The 22,784-nt window shown below is 31.6% G+C and overlaps 1 protein-coding gene across 4 annotated transcripts in view; it reads left to right on the top strand.

Annotated features, from left to right (window-relative positions):
* Positions 1–22,784, top strand: part of LOC100932031 (ATP-binding cassette sub-family A member 9-like) — a 95,752-nt gene that overhangs the window by 57,844 nt on the left and 15,124 nt on the right. For all 4 annotated transcript variants that reach the window (XM_031965706.1, XM_031965707.1, XM_031965708.1 and 1 more), the window contains 6 exons: positions 3,904–4,011; positions 8,015–8,089; positions 8,614–8,708; positions 10,922–11,042; positions 15,142–15,259; positions 15,888–15,979. In XM_031965706.1, the coding sequence (XP_031821566.1) occupies positions 3,904–4,011; positions 8,015–8,089; positions 8,614–8,708; positions 10,922–11,042; positions 15,142–15,259; positions 15,888–15,979 (609 nt within the window). The remainder of the gene's footprint in view (positions 1–3,903; positions 4,012–8,014; positions 8,090–8,613; positions 8,709–10,921; positions 11,043–15,141; positions 15,260–15,887; positions 15,980–22,784) is intronic.

The raw sequence follows: 22,784 nt of genomic DNA, 5'->3' as shown, positions 1-22,784 counted from the left end.
ATCTAGCCTCATGTACTTGGGACCTCAGTGCATCAGCTCAAACCTCAGCCCATTACAGCTAATGGTTTTAGATAAATACTTTTTATATTTCCCAACAATTTTTTGACCAAATAATGAATTCTTATCTTATTTTAAATTGTTACAGTGATTAAATACAAGGTTATTATATAATTTACTGCTATAAATTGGGTATCTATTCGGTTACAATGATATATCTTTCTATTTCTTAGCAAGTACCAGATAGTTTTGATGATTACTGCCTTATCTTAAGATTTGATACTGCTAAACTTCATACTACATACTTTCATTATTTGATTTTTTTTTTTACCATTTATCCCTTCAAAAAATTTTAAATTATGTTTTTCTAGCTCAGTAAAATAATTTTTAAATTTTAATTTAATTAAGATATTTAATTTATATCTTAGTTTGGGTAAAGTTGTCATTTTCATTATATTGACTCTACCTATCCATAGACATTATTTTCCCAATTATTTAAATCTGATTTTATCTGTATAATTTTTTAAAATTTTGTTCATATAGTTCTTGAATTTATTTCGACAAGTGTACTCCTAGGTATTTTATAAGATCTAGAGTTATTTTAAATGGGGCATCTCTTGCCATCTCTTTTTGCAGTGTTTTATTGGAATGCTAATGATTATTGTGCATTTATTTGCTAAAATTATTAATTGAATTATCTAACTTTTAGTTGAGTCTTTGGGTTTTTCTAAGTATATTATCATATTGTCTACAAAAAGATAATTTTATTATGTGATTTCCCTATCTGGTTCCTTTTATTTCTTTTTCTTCTCATTGCTATTACTAGTATTTTTAATATAATATTAAATAATATTGGTGACAGTGGGCATCATTGGTTCATATCCGATCTTACTGGGAAAGCTTCTATCTTATCCCCATTACAGATAATGCTTGTTGATGGTTTTAGGTAAATTTTTTTTATTAATTTAAGAAACAATCAATTCATACCTATGCCTTCATATGTATTTAATAGAAATACATGTAGCACTTTAACAAAAGCTTTTTCCACCTATTAATATTATCATGTAATTTTATTACCTTTGTTATTAATATAATAAATTGTGTTAACAGCTTTTCTCATGGTAAGCCATCCTTGCATTCCTGGTATAAATCCTGATTTGACATAATGCATCATCTTTATAATATAGTGTTGTGATCTTTTAGCTAGTATTTTATTTAAAATTTTTGCATTCATATCCATTAATTAAATTGGTCTATAATTTTCTTTTTTTCTGTTTTTACTCTTCCTGGCTTAGATTTCAGTATCATATATGTTTTTTAAAGAGTTTAGTAGGACCCTTTCTTTGCTTATTGTTCCAAATAATTTATTTAATATTGGCATTAGATGGTCTTTAAATGTTTGATAAAATTCACTTTCAAATCAATCTGGCTTGCTGCTTTTTTTTTCCTTGGAAGCTCAGTTATGGCCTGTTTAATGTATTTTGCTTTCTAAAATATGTCTGCTTAGATATTTTATTTCCTCTTCTTCTGGTTAAGCTAGTTTTTCATTTTTTGTAAATATTCTTCCAATTTCACATTATTGTTAACTTTTTTGATATTTTATTATATAAAATAACTCCTCATAATTGCTTTAATTTCATTTGTTAGTCGTTTATTAACCCCTTTCATTTTTAATACTAGTAATTTGTTTTTCTTCTCTTTTTAAAAATCAAATAAATCAACATTTATTGTTTTTTAATAAAACCAACTCCTAGTCTTATTTATTATTTCACTGTTTTTTTGCATTTGATTTTATTCATCTCATCTATAATTTTTAGGATTGCCAATCTAGTATATAATTGGGAATTTAAAGTTTGTTCTTCTAGTTTTTTTTTTTTAATTTATGCCAAAATCATTGGTTTGCTCTTGTACCTTATTCATATAAACATTTAGAGATGTAAAATTTCCTCTGTTTACCACTTGTGCTACTGCACATGTTTTGATGTATCATTCTATTATTGTAATTCTTTTTAATGATATTATAGATTGTTTCCATTATTTGTTCTTTAACCCACTCATTCTTAGGTTGTTTAGTCTCCAGTTAGTTTTTAATCTTTGTTTCTCTGATACCTTCTTAAATATAATTTTTATTGCATTGTGATCTAAAAAAGGATGCTTATAATTATTTCTGCTTTTCTTGTTTTAGCTATGAAAATTTTTCTAGCCATAGCCTCCCTAGTCCACAGCCTTTTAAAGACTCCCTTCCTTATCCTCTCCCTTTATCCTCCTATTACTTATTCTACTCATTCCTGTAAGAGTCCCTCCCTTATTATCTCTGCTCACACTCTTAAGTAGTAATCTATACAAACTTCTAAAAGTCCCTCCATTATCCTGTCCCCTAGTCCTTTTCTTTCTTTATGTTTGAAAGACTTGTGTATCCTTTTAGAAGTATATGTTGTTTTCACTCTAATCCCAATAGGATGAGAGTAAGGTTTCTACCAGTTTTCCACTCCCACCTATTTCCTTTTTATCACTCTTTCTTTCAAGACTCATTTATATGAGATAATCCTTCCTTTTTACCTTTTGCTTCACAATTTTTTTTTTTTAGAATCACCCCAACTCAGTCCCAACCTTTCTTTCAAACTACTCAAATAATGATCACTGGCTTGAAAATACTGGTAACTTTTTTACATATAAAAAGTAAACAGTTTGACCTTAATGAGTTCCTTACAGCTGGTCTTTACTGTTTTTCTTATGTTTTTTCTGAATCTTATATATTGAATTTTCCATTGAGTTCTGAAAAACTTTTAGTTCCAAATACCTGAAAGTCTTTCAGTTCATTAAATGCCCTTTTCTCCTATTCAGGATGATGCTTAACTTTGCTGGTTAAATTTGGGTCACAAAATAGCTCCAAAGTATTTTTTTTTTTAATTCTGTACAGTGACCTAACCTCAGAAAACACTCCTCTTCTCCCCTAAGCCATGGTGTTGGCTAAATGCTTTTGCTCCCTGTGCTACCAGAACCACACTTACTGCATGTGCAATTGATCCTCCTTGCTACACTCATAGGCCAGGATCACATCTGATTAGCATTGCTAGACCTGGAATCTAGAGACAGGGAAGGATTTTTTAAGCTTCTCTCACTTAGCTGTTTGTCAGGTAAAAGATCCTCAGGTGAAAGTTCTTGAAGCTCAGCTGCTTTACAACTTAGGGCTTGTTGTTTGTTGATTCAGCTGAGTCAGCCTTGGAATTGTTTGCATTTCACTGAGGCCAAATATCTGCTGGGCCCCTCTAGTTATTTTAGGGGGGATAACTGCTTTAATCCTTTTGCTTTAAGCCAGATTTGAACTCAAGATGAGTTTTTCCTGACCCCAGGTCTGGTTTTCTATCTGCCACATCATCTTTTGAAGTCCATAGAAGCCAACTTAGATCTCAGGCTTCTCACCGGTATAAATATGGTAACATGACTTACCTTAGAATGTTGCTTTGAGAAACAAATGTGATTTTATACACACACACACACACACACACACACACACATACATATACACAATGTTTTATAAACCATAAAATTTTTATGAATGTAAATTGTTATTGTTAATTTTATGAGAAGCAGCATAATAGTGGATTAATTGCTAATCTTGCAATCAGCATATCTGAGTCTGAATCATTAGTCCACTACTTATTAGCTATGTAACCACAGCCAAGTTATTTGGTTTTAATCTCACTTTCTTTATTCAAAATAGTGGGGGGAAATGACTTGTATTACCTAGCTTTCAATGTTGTTATGAGAAAAGTATTTTGTAAGTCTAATGCTAATTATATTTTTAAAACTTAGAAAACTATTTATATTAAGAAAACAACAAATTCCAAAGTATTGAACTTGTCCCTCATATGATCATAATTCTTTTTTAATATTTTATTTCAGGTATCCATAGTACTGATAAATATTTACAAGAACTTTAGCCAAATGATTCTCTGCATAATATTTATACCTTTTTTTACACTGATTGGCATTTTTGACCTTCTTCTTGAGGTAAGCACTACTAATAATTTCTCCAATGTACCAGATCATATAAATTTTGGGGAAAAAATTTTGTCACACAAAGGAAATCATTTAGATGTACATGTTCCCAATATATTCAATAGTATGCAAATAAAACATTTGAACTTGGGTGGTGGTTCCATACTTTTTGATACTTGCCTAAGTCAACATTTCTTTGAGTAATTTACTTTCAAATTCTCTATCTTAATTGGAGTGTATCCTATTGAAATCTCTATCAAGAAAAAAACAAAAACAAAAAAAAATTACTTTCCTGACCACAACAATTTGGTAACAGTAGATACTTTCTGATTTTGTGGTGGCTATGCTTGTGTATATCTGGTAAAAGGATTGGTTATCACTAAGATATGATTTATAGTTTTATCTCCTTCCAGTTATAAAAATCAATATACACAAATTCCTAAGGTTTGCTGGTATATAGAACAAGTTAGTAATAATTTTCTTTTACACATTTGGTACAAGTTTCTTAGTAACATCTAGCCCACTTAGGACAGAAAAATGTCTTTCTTATCAGTTCTATTGTTCTGCCTTGACTCATATGTTTAAAGTCATCATGTTAGTCTTTCATGACAATACTGAACCAATGTACCCTATAGAGCTTTGGGTAGTACCAGGTATTTCTTGGTTCTGTGTGTGGAATCTGTCAAAATTCAATGCAGCACTTCTTTGTTAGGCTCCAATTTCTGCCATCATTTTCTTAGTAAGATGCCTTCCTGACTGGCGTTCAAGATCCTTGGTATCATTACCTCCTTGATTTTTGGTTGGTATCACTTCTTTCAGGTATTTGTCACCCACCTTTTTCTGCTAATAATCCATAGAAATCCATTTTGAGGGAAATTGGTTGAATGAAATAAGGTTTACATATGTGTTTAGAATGCTGCTTAGTATAAGTTTCAAGTTCTTGGCTGTAATTATATTCTGATTGTAGTCTGACTTATTAGCTATCACAGATCCCTCTCATATGTTTTTTTCTCTTTTTTGCCTCAATTCTAGTTTTTTATGACATTTTGCCAAAGAATCTATACTCAGGTTGTCTTTTTTTTTTCCTTTGTATTTGTTCAATCATGTCTGACTCTTTGTGACCTCATTTGGGGTTTTCTTGGCAAATATATTAGAATGATTTGCCATTTCCTTCTCTGGCTCATTTATATATTAGAAAACTGAGGCAAACAGTATTCTTTTCTTTTTTTATTATATCTTTTTATTTACAAAACATATGCATGGGTAATTTTTCAGCATTGATCCTTGCAAAATCTTCTGTTCCAATTTTTCCCCTCCTTTCTCCCACACCCTCCCCTAGATGGCAGGTAGACCAATACATGTTAAATATGTTAAAGTATATGTTAAATGCAATATATGTATACATATTTATACAGTTATCTTGCTGCACAAGAAAAATTAGATTTAAAAATCATTGAGAAATAAATTTTAAAATAACCTTAGAAGGAAAACAAAAATGCAAGTGGACAATAAAAGAAGGGGTGGAAATGCTATGTTGTGGTCCTCACTCATTACCCATAGTTCTTTCACTGGGTGTAGCTGAAATGGATTTGGTTCATCTCATTGTTGAAGAGAGCCATGTCCATCAGAATTGATCATCATATAGCATTGTTGTTGAAGTGTATAATGATCTCCTAGTTCTGCTCATTTCACTCAGCATCAGTTCATGTTAGTCTCTCCAGGTGGGGCAAGCAGTATTAAGTGACTTGCCCATAGTCTCACAACTTATTAGTGTATGAAGCTGGATTTAAACTCAAATCTTCCTGACTCCAGGGCTGGCATTCAACTCTACTGTGCCTGTCTTATTTCAGGTACTTGCCTTATTTCAAAATTGTTAACAGTAGTTTATGTGCCATGTACCAAGCCTTGGGTGCATCTCTGAAGCACAATAAGTGTTGATCCACTATGACCAGGAACTCCATAGGCTTTTCTTCTTTGAATCACACAATATTAAAGATAAATTTAGCATCTTCTTTAATACATCTCAGGAAGTTTCCCATGCATTCATGCCAGATGACATCTCATTGCCACTGAGGCTATATCTCTTGACTCTCTGTCATTTTCATCTTTTTCATCTGATTCAGAGATCTTTTAGTGTCTCAGATCAATAGTAACCTGTTCATCCCAAGACTCCTACTGTTAATTCTCCCAGAAGACAACTTATGTCTAGAGAAACTTCCAGTCTACCATAGGAAATATGGCCTCACAGATGAAGTTGTATTTCTGGATATATTTAGAGTATTCAGTTTCTCTGTGGAGTGCTTCATTTGTTTAGTAGGATTTCTATCTCTTTAAGTAATTCTTTCTCTCCAGTGGGTTAACCTTTATTTAAAAAAAAAAAAAAGTTCTAGGAACAACTTTCTGTTATCAACTTTTTATTGTCAAGGCATATCTCCTTGATCAAAATTCCTAGGCATTAGAAGAAAGAACTTTGAATTGTATCATCTGAAAATGTTCATGGCCTTAATTGATTACTCTTCCAAGTCTTTCACTTTTCCATTCATTATTCTTAGTCTTGGCCTACTTAGGAGACCTCAATACTTTTTTATTTATGCTAAGACAATGATTCTCAATTGTATATGTTCCCATCTTTTTTAGAGATTGCTCCATGTATTCCCACAATGATAACCCAAATGCTGTATTAATGTAAACAATAATTATGCAGTGTTATAGCAGTAATATTCTACTATATTAATATGCCATACTTAAACAGTACACTATCATAGCAATTGGAATGAATTCAAATCATGAAAAGAATACCAATGAATTTATCATGCATTCACATATAGTAATTAATTATATATACAGTAGCATTTTAAATTTTAAGAAACAAAGAATATTAATAAATTCATCATTCACTGTACAACATTTGCATGCTGATTTCAGGTAGAAATCAAGACAGTTTAATTTGGATAAATGCATTGCATTTCCAAGAAAAAAATGAAGCAAAACATAATAAACACATAGGAAATAATTTTATACTGTAATTAGAAAGAAAAAACACATTTACTGTGCTTCAAAAGAAAATCTGCACTCGTGAAGAGAGTGAAAAAACACAAGTAAAATGTGTTTGTGATAGATTTATTTCAGCAGCAGTAATTTAGTATATGAATTTAAAGAGGACATATTTCTCGCATAATACACAAATATATGTAAATGCATATGTCTGTATACACACACACGCACACACACACACACACACACACACACACACACACACACACACAGCTATACATGCACATTTTAAGATGATTTCCTGATTTCTTTCCCTTAAAAGGGAAGGTATACCAAGCTTATATCAGCAGGCTTGACTCCTTTCTACCAAATACTAGCTACATTAAATATCATCATAGGTAACGTATAATGAGTTAAATCCATATCCAAGGATATCACGAATAAAAACAGAGAAATTACCTAGATTAAAATGTTTTGGGAAAAGAAATATTAAAACATAGCTTGAATGAAGATTGGACAAAAATAGTTCAAGTTGACCAAAAAGGGGATTCCCTAATTTCACTCAAGGGGAATTTGTCCCAAATTTCTAGAAAGACAAACTTAAAATCAGAGGCTTTTTGATGTATCAGCTCCTCAATAAATCTGTTGTTGTTCAATCTCTGTCTTGTTTCCTCATTTCTCTCCACAAAAGAGATTAGAACCATGTGTATTTTAAGGCAGAAAAGCTTCTCTTTTTCTAAAACTCTCATACTCTTACTTGGGCATTTTAAATATAATCATTTTCTCTACCAATTCAGGATCACACCTAAGCAGAAATAGGCAAAATGCTTCTAGGGAACCTGGGTTGAACTGAACTGGTGTAAAATTTAGGCTGTAAATATGGGAACATAAGAGTTCTAAAATGTCCAGGCAATGCCTGTTCCTAGACAAATATTTAGCAGGGAAATTAAATGCCTGCATTCTATTTTATTTATTTATTAAATTGATGAATTTTCATTTACATATTGTTTTTCTTTGGCAGGTCTATTTTGCAGAGATATACCCTGAATATAAGAAAGATGAAATTAATAAAAATTTATTCTTCATTATTCTCATAGTAAGAACTTTTCCATTTTCCAGTGAGTTAAAGGTGACGGTATTTGTTATATCATAAGTTATGACATTATCAGGTTTTGCCATTAATAATGTTATACCATCAATTAATATTATATCATTCATTTTAATGGTGCCTAACTTATTTTTCTAAAAAGTGAATTAATTTAGACACTCAGCTTTTATATAGTTATGATGGAATAATTTGGAATAATAATTATTACTACCAAATGACTCTGATTCATTCTAAAATTTTGAACTTTGTCTAGTTTTGGAAGATCATGAATTTGGAAGTTTGTGAATATTCTAGGTTATGAATATTTTTCTGTCTTATTCTCACTGCTTATTAAAAAGGGAGACTATCTTAGAACGATCATTAGAATGTGCATATTATCTCTCAAAAATACAAAATATTTTTACATGTTTGCCTTAATACATGATGAAAGATTCTCCTAATTTAAATATAAATATAATCTTTGCAATATTGCTAATAATTGTAGTTTTCTTTCTCTGCTTCTCCACTTCTAGCCTTATCTCCATTGCGTCATTTTTGTTTTTGTTCTGCGATACCTGGAAAAAATGAAATATGGAAAAAAATTAGTAAGAATGGACCCTATATTCAGGTTTGGAGGAAAAAATAGAATTTGGTATTGTTTTAGCTTAAAATTTTAAAACTACCATGTTAATTTTTAAAAGGTGTATTAAATAATAATCCTGGGTCAATACTATGGTACTCTACTAATATAGAACTGGGTGGGTAAGGATGAAAAAAGAGAGATAAATTCAAATCTCTGCATTTAAATAGATTATATTTTACCTGGAGGTAAATCTATTGCTAACTCTAAATTCTAAATCCTAACTCTAATGAGCATTTGCATTTTACCTAGAATTAGGGTTAGGAATTAGTCATTAAGTGCTGAAATACAGTAGAGTGGGAGAAATCAGTTACTATAATCAGAAAAGGCCATGATGAGATCTAAAAGATGAGTAGGATTTCTCAGAAAAGAGAAAGCATTTCAGACTTTAGGAATAACATATTTGGCCAACAATTCGGAGGAGGGAAATAAAATTATGTAGGAAAGGTCTCTTAAATATTCATACCTAGTTTTCCCACTAATTATAATCATGATTGCTGATATAATGATAAATTTTATATAGCAGTTTGCATATATCATTTGAGATCTATATCAGTCTCATAAGGTAAACACAGCAGATATCATGGTTTTGATCTGAGAAAATAGCCAGTAAGATTAAGTAACTTGCCCATGATCCCAGAGTTAGTAAATGTCTTTTTTATTCATCAAATCAACCTACTATGTCATACTGTCTAGCTTAGTAAAGTCAGAGAAACAACAAATATATATGTGTGTGCATGTATATATATATATATATATATATATATATATATATATATATATATATATTATATATATATATATTATATCTAAATAGTCATAGTAACACTTTCTTTGTTAGAAAAAAGAAGGAAGGAAGAAAGGGAAGAAAAAAGGAAAGAAGGGAGGAAGCAAAGAAGGAAGGAAAGAGAAAAGAAAAAAATAAAAGAAAGGAAAGCTAGAAAATGTGTGCTGTTTAGGTTGGTGAATGATATATATAAGTGATATATGAATGTAATGATATATTATTACATTATGAGAAATAACAAACTAGGTGAATCGAAACATGGAAGACCTATGCAATAATGTTAATGAAAAGAACATTAAAAAGGTAGTTAAACTTAGGGCAATGACCAATGTTGGTTCCAAAGGATAGAAATGTAACAAATCTTTTTCTTTGTAGGAGGATAGGAAACTATGGGTTCCAAATGACTCATATGAATATTATTTTTGGATAATTTAGTTTTACTGTTTTGCTTCATAATAACTAGGGATTGTGGATTTGGGCAGAGGAAAGGGATGTTGGAAAAAAAATCCATGATTTTAAGATCTAAAAGGTACAATTAAAAAATAGCCATGAATGTGGACATATTAAGTACAGCCTGATTGACTTGAACTATTTGAGTTGGGTAGTAAAAGAAATTGAAGTTAGATCCATGGGACTAGATTTTGGAATGATTTGAAAACCTACAGAGAAATTTGAATTTGAAAAAAAAAAGGTAATAAGGCGCTACTCTTGGCTCTTAAACAAATGAATAACATACTGGAACAATGTTAAAAAATTATTTTGACAATAAAGGATACAATGGAATCAGGATGAAACAAATATACATATATCAATAATGCTCCTCCTGCAAAAATATAGACATAATGGCCTAGATTAAACAGATAGCAGTAAAAAGCAAATAAGGAGAAAATATATGTGTGTGTGTGTGTGTGTGTGTGTGTGTGTGTGTGTGTGTATGTGTGTTGGCAATAATAGGTTTGATGATAGATTGGATTTAGGGGACAAAGAAGAGAAAAGAGTTAATTTTATCAATATGCGTATTATTGTTCAGTTGTTCAGTCATGATTGACTCTTTATGACCCTGTAGACCATAACATCTCAGCAATAATATTCATGAGGTATACTTGGCAAAGATACTGGAGTGATTTGCCTTTTCCTTTTCTGATGAATCACCCTTTGTTAGAACTCTGCACTATCACTTGATCTTGGGTAACCCTTCATGGCATAGTTCATAGTTTCATTGCCTTAGGCAAACTCTTCTACCATGACAAGTGATACAGAAGGCGATGTTTAACCTAGAAGAAATTAAGAAATATTGATAAAGAGATGCTATTTTGGAGGAGAAGATAATCTGATCAGACCAAAGATAACATGTAGGCATTTCTGGGGGTGGGACATGATCTGCATGCCATGTATTTTCCTTTGTTCTCCATAGAATTTTTCCATCAAGTATTGATGCAGGTCCCAATCCTGAAGAACCAGAAGGTGAAGATGAAGACATTCAGACAGAAAGGGAGAGAACAGCAAATGCATTGACTGTTTCAAACCTTGATGAGGTAAAATAAACAAATAAATAACCACTATTTACTAAAATGCTTAGATGTTTAGTTAGACCAATTATCAAGTAGGGAAAGCAATCTGATCTCTGTAATATAAAGTTTATTAAGTTTCCCTAACGCATGTTTAATGTATGTGTAAGACAGCCATCTACAATTATATTTCATATCTGACACAGAGTGTCTCTCTGAATTCTGTTTTAATTTAATTCTGTATAATCTGTTTTCAAACTCACAGAACTAATTACCAGAAATCAACCACTACCACATGGATCATTCAAATTTTTATCAATTTTAAATAAGTAAAAAGGTTTTTTAAATCCCCTTTAAACTGCTAAACTGTATTATACAAAGGAGGCATCACTATGAATGTCTTACAAGATGATTAGAATTTTAAAATTTATGTCACAATTAATTTTTTGGCTATTTTTTTCAATCCAACTTCTCATAGTCCATCTAAAAATGTGTTTTAAGTTCTTTTCCTATACCATTCAGTCAATAAACTGTTTACCTATGAAAGTGGCAGTACCCTGCATCTTTTACTGATTGATTTAATTATTTTTTCTTTCTGCAAAAGTATTCTGCTCCTTTCAGTATCAACCAGCTCCATGGGAAAAGAAAACTTCAAAGGGACATAGTGCATGATGATGTTTGAGGTTAAGAAGACTGAATTGATCTTGTATAATTTAGCTTATTGATCCTGTTTACAATTATATGCTTTGGTTCTGTAACTGCTTACATCATGGCTTTTTGTCTCTGAACTAAGTTCAGAGACTCAACTGGCTGTAATAAATTGTTTAAAATCCAGCTTTTTCTGATAATCACTGGTCTATTCTTAACTCGAGGAATTTAACTAACCTTGAGGGGTGTGTGAACATAAGGGAATTGGGTCTAGTATCTTTGTACTACAAAGCTGTCTAAAAGTCTGGGCCACTATCTTGTATCTGGAATTAAACAATGAGCATTTCTTAGTCTCAAGAGAGAAGAAAGAAGGTAGTCTCAATGCCCTATTAGCAAACATCCTATTAATCATTGTTCCCTGTGCTTCAGGTCTGTAACCAGTCATGTTGTCTTTAATCCCATCATTTCATTTATCCTCTTTTGTTCTTTGTTCTGTACTTCCCAAAAACTATAAAAAGGAACTATCCTTTTGCTCAGAGATTTTAACATAAATGGGGGTAATCCACTGACCCATTTATTGACAGGAAACATTTCTCTTTTAATACCTGTTATCTTGCTATCTTGTCTCTGTTTACCTTTTTGTTAAAATTTGAATGCTAAAATATTATTCAAAAACTCCAAAATGAAAGGGGCAGTGTAAATATATCTATAAATTTACATATATAGAAATAGAATATACTTTTTTTGAGGAAAAAAGATTTTATTAAGCTTATGAATAATTGTACTTCCTAAAAAGGCCTCTGAATCAAAGAACTTGAATGGACTAATTTTAAGGAACAGTGAATAGGAATGGAGTATCTGGCTTTTTGCTAAATTTAGATGTTGTATGTATAAAAAGGTTTGATGTGACAGCTTTGGTGAATAGTGTACATGGGGTCAAGAGGGCTGTGTGTACATTAACATTTGCAATTCAAACCTTTCAACTCCTTTTGCCTTCTATTTGTTAGTTTACTAATTCTCTCAATCCAGAGTCTAAAGTAATTGAGGGGTATATTTTGATATTTCCTCATCAATAACTAAAATTGCAACATACCTCATCAATTAATTAATTTGCTCTTTTAATTTACATTTAATTAAACATTACTTTTAAAATAAGTACTATATATATATATATATCTTTCTTCATAATATTTTGCTTGTTTTTCTCTATGTCAAATCCTTAATCTCCCAGAATTAAATAACCATCAAGGTTATTGGGTATATAATTTATATATGTCCCAATAAACAATGAAACATGGAAAGAAATAGTTATTAACACGTTTCCATTATGAGAAAGATCACAGTCAGAGTCACCTCTCACCAACTTTATAAGAACTGATTTATTAATTTTCAAAAAAAAAAAATTCCACCATTTAACTCTCTTAGAATGGCAGCCAAAGTTTCTTAAGAATTCTTGCCATGGTATTTTTTTGCAAGATAAGAATTATTTTTTCTCTTTCAGGCAATATTTTTTTCTTTTAAAAATTATTTTAAATTTATGGAATAAAACAACATTTTTGCAACATGATACAATAGAAAAACTGATTATCCATGAAACTATAAATCTGCTATATACAAATTGCCATTCCTTTCAAATATACAACAGAATTATTATGTAAATTTCTTTTTTTTTCTTCTCTCCCCATCCTTACCATTATACACATACATACACATTCACACATACACACAAATACAAACACAATTGTTCTATACATCCTTGTATTTATCAATTCTTTCTTGATGTAGATAGTGTCTTTCTTCATATGTCCTTTCTAATTAAATTGAGTATAATGGTCAAAATAACTTATTTGCTCAAAACAGTTCTTAATATAATATTGCTGTTACTATATACAATTATTTCTCCCTTTCTTATTTCATGCAAGTCTTTTCCTGTTTTTTCTAAAACCATTGAGTTCTTCATTTCTTATAGCACAGTAGTATTCCATTACAATCATATACCACAATTTGTCTAGCAATCTCCTAATTGTTGGGAATCCCTGGAATTTCCAATATTTTGCTACCACAAAGAGAATTGCTATAACCATTTTTGAAGCTATAGGTTCTTTTCCTTTATCTCTAACTATCTTTTGGAAATAGAGCAAGTTTTTCTGGGTCAAAGGGAATAGATAGTTTAATAACACTTTGGACATAATTCCGGGTTGCTCTCCAAATTGGTTGAATCATTTTACAATTCCACCAATAATGAATTAGTGCCCCAAACTTTCCTCATGCTCTCCAACAATTGTCACTTTCCCCTTCCATTATCTTAGTTAATCTGATAGGTGTAGAATATTGTCTCAAGGTTGCTTTAATCTGTATCTTATCAATAATTATTTATAGTATTTTATATGATTACACATTGTTTTGATCTTGTGGAGTTTTTTCTTCTTTTAGTTCTTTCTGTATTTCATTCAATTTATCTCTAACCAAAACAGATAATTTTCCAGGATCACAATTAATTTCTCAAGCTCTTCACATACTCCTCAAAAATGACAGTCAAATAGTTAACACTTCAAGATTCCATTGGTTTTTAAAGATGGAGTAAAAGTTTTCATAGTCTCTGCACTTTGAAGGAAGAATTATGCACCGATGAGCCTGACTTTAATCCATTTAGAGAAAATATTAGCTCACATTACTTATAATTTGAAAATGATAATAAACTTTGACAATTTAATGGAATATCCAGCCCTCCTGATTTTACAGGTGAGGAAACTGAGGCATGGAGTAGCATATTCACCTAGGGTCAGAGAGACATTGAGTGGCAGAACTGGAATATGAACCCACATTTTTTGACTCCTATTCCAGCACATCATTTTACCTTTCACAGTTCTGTGATATCATAAGTGTGTTGCTCCACTATAATAGAATTAAAACTCTGGATGCTGTCTTATCTGGTGCAATTCTAATCAATGTCTTATAAATTCTATAAAAAAAGAATTTCTCCAACATATTGGAAACCTTCCTTTGGTATAATACAAACAAACTTGGTGTATCTCTTCATTTCCATTTTTGTCCCTCATTCTCACTACATGACTATCCACTTCTTTTTCTAGTTATTTATATCTTTGATATCATTTATGTCACTTTTAAAATATGTCATTCTTGTTAGCCTACTTACCCACCAATCTTTCCATTGCTCCATGAGTCATTTGCAATTTTTATTCTTTGGTGATTGTGATGTTCCATTATTTAAACCCACAGATCATAAATATATAGATCCTATGAAAATTAGCTTTTGCAACCCTCAGCATTTTGAGATTACACATCCTCCTAGATATGAACATATGATGGGACAGTGCTCTTGCCTAAATCATACAGGTGCTGCCCCTAGTGTATACTAATTTGGTTCACAGTTTGGGGCAGAATATGGGGTAGAGCCAGGGAAAATTCAGTATTCAACCAAAAATTGTGAGGAAAATAATTGTCTTTTTTTTTTCAGAAACCCATTATTATTGCTAGCTGTCTACGTATGGAATATGAAGGCAAGAAGAAAAGTTGCTTTGCAAAGAAAAAGAAGAAACTGGCTACACGAAATATTTCTTTCTGTGTTAAAAAAGGTTTGAAACAATAGATCAATTAGCAGAGTTCCTCCTCCCCTCCTCATTTTCTAGACGTAGAATTTTCAAGAGTCCTGCTTGTTAGCCATATTGGAAACTAATAGTTAATATAAAAGTATTCAATATATAAGCTGGGTAAATGTGTTTGTGTTACTAATGTACAATAGTTCTGATCAAAAGAATAGCTATTTTCTAGGATAGGAAAATAATTATACCTCTATTAAAGCCATAAACTTCCTATTGAAGTATATGATAATAATCAACAATCAATAGAAATATTTATGATTTAAAACTTGACTAGACCTGTGCCACTCTGTCAGAATGGGATATTGAATGAACTGTTAAATTTATCAGGATTTCAATTACAAGTTGAAAAAGCAGGGCTCCAGAAAGTTTCCCCAAATCTACCTGATTCCTGGTCTATAAAAGACATAAGGAAAATGTAAACAAAACTGCTCTTTTATATTGCATTGTAATGGCATTATATCCATTGTAGTGACATTAGTGAAAAGTTAATGGAGTAACTCCAAAAATACTTCTTGCTCTTTTAGACTCCAGGCAACATTTGTGTAGAATGTTGGTAAATTAATTTGAGCTTAAACTAACTTTTAGTTACTATTCCTTTCAGGTGAAGTCCTGGGGCTGCTAGGACACAATGGAGCTGGCAAAAGTACAGCAATTAGGATCATAACTGGAGACATAAGTCCAACTGCAGGAAAGGTAGAAGAAACAAAAGGAAATTGTTTTGAAAAATGATGCTCAGAAGATAAATTTTTCAACTACCGATATTAATTTTTAGATTTTTGCAACTTACCTTATCTGTAGCCTTTGGTATTGCTGTGCTATTCTCTGGATTTTCATGATACTACTCTCTTCTGGTTCTGCTAGTGCTTGTCTGACTGCTGGATCCTCATTCAGTTCAACCCACTAATCCTGAGTATCCTAGAGAGCCCTCTTCTTTTCTTCTTCTATATTATTTCACTTGGTGATTTCATGGTAATTATTGTCTCTATGCTAATGAATCTCTGATATATTTATAAAATTATAACTCTCTTCTGAATTCCAGACTCACATTTCCATTCGCCTACTAAAAATTTCAAACTAGATAGATACCCCATAGATATCTCAAAATGTCCAAAGCTAAATTCATTATCTTTACCCCCAAAGCTGCCCTTTCAAACTTCTTAATATAGTCAAGGGCAATCACCATCCTCCCAAACACCCAATATGTCATTCTTGACTACTCATTCTTTTTCAGATTTTGTATTCAGTCAATACCAAGTCCTGTCATTTCTACTTTTGTAATATCACTTCTATATTTCTTCTTTTTTTCTTCTGACCTTGATGTTACCCTGATGGAGACCTGAATCACCTCATGCTTGAGTTATTACAATAGCTTACTGGTTGGTCTGCCAGTCTCAAGTTTTTTCTCCCTCCAGTCCATTTTCCATTAATCTGTCAAAATGATCATTTTAAAGTACAATTCTGCGCATTGTATCTTTCTTCCTATTCAATAAATTCTAATTACTCTATTATTTCCAGGATCAAATAGAAAATCTCTGGTATTCAGATCCTCATAACCTACTTTTCATTACCTTTTTTATATGTTGTATACAACCAATTTACTCTACAATACAGTAACATCCTTGCAGTTCCCTAACAAAATACTTCATGTTCAGACTCTGGATACTTTCACTGATTGTCTCTCATACTAGAATCTCATCATGACCTTCTGTCTTCCTGACTTCTTTTATATCCCATCTCAAATCCCACATTCTAGAGGGAGTCTTTTTGACCCCTTTTAATTCTGGTACCTTCCCTTAATTATAATTAATAAGTTAATAAGGAAAAAGTAACATATGAGAAAAGACAAAACATTTTTTCCGGTCCATATTGCCTAATTCTAAATCCTGCAAAGGAAAAAAAAACAGTTATTAATGAAGCAAAGGCATGATTCAAAGTTTTCTTAAAAGTCACTTAGATCAGGCTGGCTTCAAACAGCTGGACACCATCTTCTTGGACTTGAGATGCTGCAGAGTATGCTTATGTAAGTAGGGAGGGAGAAGGGAAACTGTAATACATGTTTATTCTTTCAAATACTCACAAAAAAGGATAGTTTTCAAGTAGATCTAGTCAAGCCAAGGCTTCTTAGTCTTTTTTTGTCAGAATCTCTTTGGCAATCTGGTGAAAGCTAATAATACTATGATTCATAACTTATAAGAAAAATGTATTAAAGAAAAAACTAAATTCAAATTAAAGGCTAGTAAAAACAAAATATACTTTTTTTCTATCCAGGTTCACAGATACACTGAAATTTCTTCATTTGATTTTTTATGTTTTTAAAAACATTATCCTGAGAAGAGTTCCATAAATTTCATAAGACTTCAAAAAAGAGTCTGTAACAAATAAAAAAAAATGTTGTTAAGAATCTCTTCTCTAGATTCATTATATTGAAACTGTTCTCAAAACTCACCATGGATTCTTTATTACTTAATGGCCATTTATAAGTCCTAATCCTACTTGATTCTTCTGAAGCAAGCAATTCTCTTTTCCTCTTGACTCCTTGGAATCCTGGCTTCTCTCTGGGCTTTTAATGATATTATTTTTTCCTTGTTGACCCTGTAATCTGTCTGATTTTCTCTACATTTTCAATTTTCCCCAATATTTTATCAGTTTCCATCTTATTACTAAGTGATCATATAGACCATCTTTTTTTTTTTTTTAATTGACTATCTCCTTGAAACTAATTCCTTTTCTCCCCATTTCTATAGCATCATTCTTCTAGTTTCCCAGGTTCAAAATCTTGTGGTTATCCTTAACTTCTCTCTACTCCCTCCCTAGTGATCAATCACCTAGTCAGTATGATTTGAGTTTTGAAATATCTATTCAATACACTCTCTTTCACACCCTAGTGGTTAGTCTAGGTTTTTTATTATTGTCATAGTTTACTATTTGTTTTTCTTGCTTCTCATTTCTTCTTCCTTTCATTCAAGTCTATATACTGCTGTCAAGTATTCATTCTAAAATACTGCTTTACAAAATCTACTTTCTATGTTCTAAAACCACTGGTAGAACTCTGTCTCCTATAGAATGACATCTTAGTCTTAGTCTGGCATTCAGACTTAATTCATCCTTAATTTGGCCCTTATTTTAGTTGTTGTTCATTCATTTCAGTTATGTCTGATTCTTCATGATCCCATTTGGGTTTTTCTTGGCAAAGATACTAGAGTAATTTATCATTTTCTTCTCCAGTTCATTTTACAGATGAGGAAATAAGCCAACAGAATCATATAACTAATAAATGTCTGCAACCAGATTTGATTTCAGGAAAATGAGTCCTTCTGACTCTGGGCCCAGCACTTTAGCCATTGTTTTACTTTTTTGGCCTTTGTTTACTGCAACCTTACCCTTTCCTACTGTGACCTAAATTTTTTATTGCAATCAAATCAATCTCAACTTGCCATATATTTTGCACAGTTGCTTATATTATTCTCATCTCTTTTAAAATATCCTGTAATTTCTTTCTGCTTAAAAATTCCTTTCTGCTTTAAAAGACTAGAATGTAGGAAAGGGAATAAGCATTTATTAAATATCTACTTTATGCTAAACACTTTCAAAATTTCATTTAATTGTCATAGCAGATTTGTGAGATATATATCCCCATTTTACAATTGAGGAAACTGAGACAGACTTACCCAATATCTCATAGCTAGTAAGTGCCTTAAACCACATTTGAACTCAGATTTTCCTGACTCCAAAATCAACATTCTTTCTACTTTGTTACTTAGCCTGTCTCCATATAGATTTAACCTGTATTGAGAGTAGCTGTTCTTTTTTTTTTTTTCTTTTGAGGCAATTGGAATTAAGTGATTTGCCCAGGGTCACACAGCATGGAAATGTTAAGTGTCTGAGACCAGATATGAACTCAGGTCCTCCTGACTTGAGGGTTGGTGCTCTATCCACTGTACCACCTAGCTACCCCAAAGGGCAGCTGTTCTTTTACATAACAATATTTTCTTTAAAAAGTTGTAATGAGATTAATGTCAGAAAATTCAGCTGTTGGCAAAGGCTTCAGAGAATGTGTGGGACTTGAGTGAAAATTAAATAAGATTTATAAAAATAGGAAGAGATAAGGAGGGATAAAATGTTTAAAGTTGGAACCTATATGGAAATAGAATATTCAATTAATCTGTTTGCAATCCAGTGAGTAGGAAAACAGAAGATATTGTAGAATTGACAAGGACCAGAATTAAGAGGGCCTTGGATGCTAAGGCTTTTAGATTTCATTTAGCAGAACATAGAAGACCTTTGATGACCTTTGCTCAGGTGGAGAGGAATGCAAATTAACATTTTAAAAATATTAATTTACAATATATAGATTTTATTAGAAAAAGGAATTTATTGTAGATAGGGAAATCAACTAATAAACTAATGTGATAGTCAAAGCTTAGGATTGATGTCAGGTTCAGTCACAAGAAATAGAAAAGAGGGAATTTGTTCATGAAAGTTACAAGGAAGGAATCAAAATTACCAGTGAATGACCAAATGTAGATAGGTTGGGAAGGGATGGTGAGAGAGAAGAGTCAAGATTGACTCCAAGATCTTGATTGTGGATACTAGGAGAAATGAGGATATCACTAATAGAAATGACAAAATAATAAATGGGATTTGATTTTAAGTAAAAGATAATTAGTTTGATTTTAGATAGATGAAAAATGAGGTGATGAAATATATCCAAGTGGAAATATCAGTCAGATAATGAGTTTATATTTCAGCAGAAATCAGATTCAAAAATAGATATGTAGAAACAGAAATGATAGTTGCAGCCATGAAACCATATGGGATCACCAGACAATTCAAAAAATACTTGTTAAACTCCTATTTAATACAAGACAATGTGCTATCTTTTTGAGCTATAAAGAAGAAAAAAAACAAAATCTTTATCCTCAAAAAGGGGGTACAATATATAGAAAAACAAGAATAATAAAAGGTTTTACATGATGGAATACAGGAGAAATTCAGATAAATTCTGCAGGAAAAAAAAAAAGTGAGGTAGCAGAACTGAGCTTGAGAAATCAGAGAATTGAAGAAATTCATTAAACTGGCCTAAATCTTGAAGAAAGAGAAGCATTTTGACAGGCAAAGATAGGAATGTATCTTTTCTATATCTTCTCTATCAAACACACTCACACACATATGAATACATACAGAGAGATGATATGGTATGACTGTTTTGTTCTGGATAAGAAGAGCTGTGACTTAATTTGCTCTTTAGTTGTATGAGGGATGTTGTTCCTCCTTTTACAAGAAAGTTTTTCTGAGCTACAAGAAATCTTGTAAAAGGAAATTGTCAAGGCAGTACAATGCTCCTCAACCAAATTGTTAATGCATTTATCTAGAAAGATCTGAGTTCAAATTTTTCTACCTGCTGGAGGAAGTTGTAAAAATGAATGATAATATTTATAAAGCTCAAACACCCAATCAGAGAAAATTTATTCCAAAAAAATACTATCTGCATCTTGCTGATTCCCTAGCATTCTTTTCTGTGTTTGAATAAGGATACTCACAGATCAGTACTACTGTGATTGATTAATCACATTTTTTAATACTTAAAAGACAGTATAAAGAAAAAGACAAATATAATCTTATGAAATGTATATTTGAAGAATAGGTATATGCTCCCCTAAGGATTAGTGAAGAAGGTAAATTGCAAGAATTAGTGACAGTATGAAGAAAAAGGAGAATTTCAGTGACATGGGTTTCCTTCTCTTATAGCTATTCTGTTTTGATTTATATACATTGTTCCATTCTAGATTTTGAGGCTATAGAGCTCATGGCTGGTGCTACCTACTTCATAGCTTCTCTCCAAATCTCCATCATTGCTCCTTATGGTGGCAGTTATTCTTGCATGTGCTTCTCTGATCCCCATGCATTCATTTCACTGCCATCATAATTGTTCTTGAGCTAGTCCCTCTCCTTTAACATCCACTCCTCCCACCATGCATTAAAATGTTAGAGGCTAGTTTATAGAAATCCAGAGCCTATTGGCCACAAAATCAGTGGAACTTTTCTGGGGAGTTGGGGAGAGAATCACTGGATGATTTCTGGCCTTAAAAACAAATTCCAATCATTAACATTGACACCTTCTTGACAAAAACACACACACATGTGTATGTAGTATATATAATATATATGTAATATTAATTATTAATACATATATAATGCTTTTTTCTAGCAACAAATATATGTATATATATATATATATAATGTACATACAAAAGCATTTATTGTTTTTGTCATCATTTTGCAGTCGTGTACAACTTTTTGTGACCCCCAATTGGGTTTTCTTGGCAAAAATAGTGGAAAGGTTTACCATTTCTTTCTCTAGCTTATTTTATAAGGCAAACAGGATAAAGTGACTTGCCCAGGCTCAGATAGCTAATAAATATCTCAGGCTAGATTTGAACTCAGGAAGAAAAATCTTCTTGACTTTAGTTCCAGCACTATATTCACTGCATCACCCAGCTGCCTATAATATATATATATATATATATATATATATATATATATATATATATATTCCTATAATAAAGAATACCAATTTTAACTGACACAAATTTTATATAATCCAAATGATTCAGACAAATATAGGTTATATACAGACATGATATAGTATTCACCGTCTATTCTACTCATTTGGCACTTGGCATGTACTACCATGTAATGTTATTTATTTTTGTGTCCTACCTTCCTAATTTTATTATGCATACTTCAAGAGAAAAGATAGTGCTTTATGCCTTTTTATAAATTCAGCTCCTATTATAGGCAACTTCTACAAATTATGAGTTCATTAATTGTTTGGTGTTGATACTGATCATAGGTTATAAAGGAGAGGAAGATCCTTTTCTCTTTCTTCAATATTTTGCAAATACATTGTAACAATGGCCTGTCTTATGGACAGATGTCCCCAGATCAGAACCAGGTCTCAGATGGCACCTGGGAAAACCAGAGAGGAGAGTAAATCTGAAGAAAAGGGGCAGTGAGAATGACTTCAAGTACCACGAAGAAAGGTCTGCCTAGTGAGGAGTAAGGTTTGAGATAATAATCCCTGCAGAAGCAAAGAACATAAATAATTTTCTTTTTTCTCAGAGGGAGAGCACTGTTCAAGGATATTAATAGTAAGTGAAAAGAAAGTCAAATTCAAACTCTTTGGAAAGTTCCAGTAAGTAGGGCAGAATTGAGAATCAGGAATTCAGTCACTAATTGATAGAATCATAGAAATTTGAGCTTCAAAATGGCAGCTAGGTAGCAGATCAAATTATATATATCATATATATATATATATATATATTAAGTGCTTAGCACAGCGACAGGCACATCGTAGTTTCTACATAAATATTTATTCTTTTTCCTTTCGATAAGAAACCTAAGTTATATTCATGATGGATTCTATGAAAAGAATCTTTTACACACACTAATATTCATGCAATTATTCTCTCTCATCTTTTCATCATAGCTAAATTAT

The sequence above is a fragment of the Sarcophilus harrisii genome, chromosome 4 (genome assembly GCF_902635505.1).
Source record: "Sarcophilus harrisii chromosome 4, mSarHar1.11, whole genome shotgun sequence".
Lineage (NCBI taxonomy): Eukaryota > Metazoa > Chordata > Mammalia > Dasyuromorphia > Dasyuridae > Sarcophilus > Sarcophilus harrisii.
Note: the sequence above shows the minus strand (reverse complement) of the source record. Positions and strands in the feature narration are given on the sequence as shown.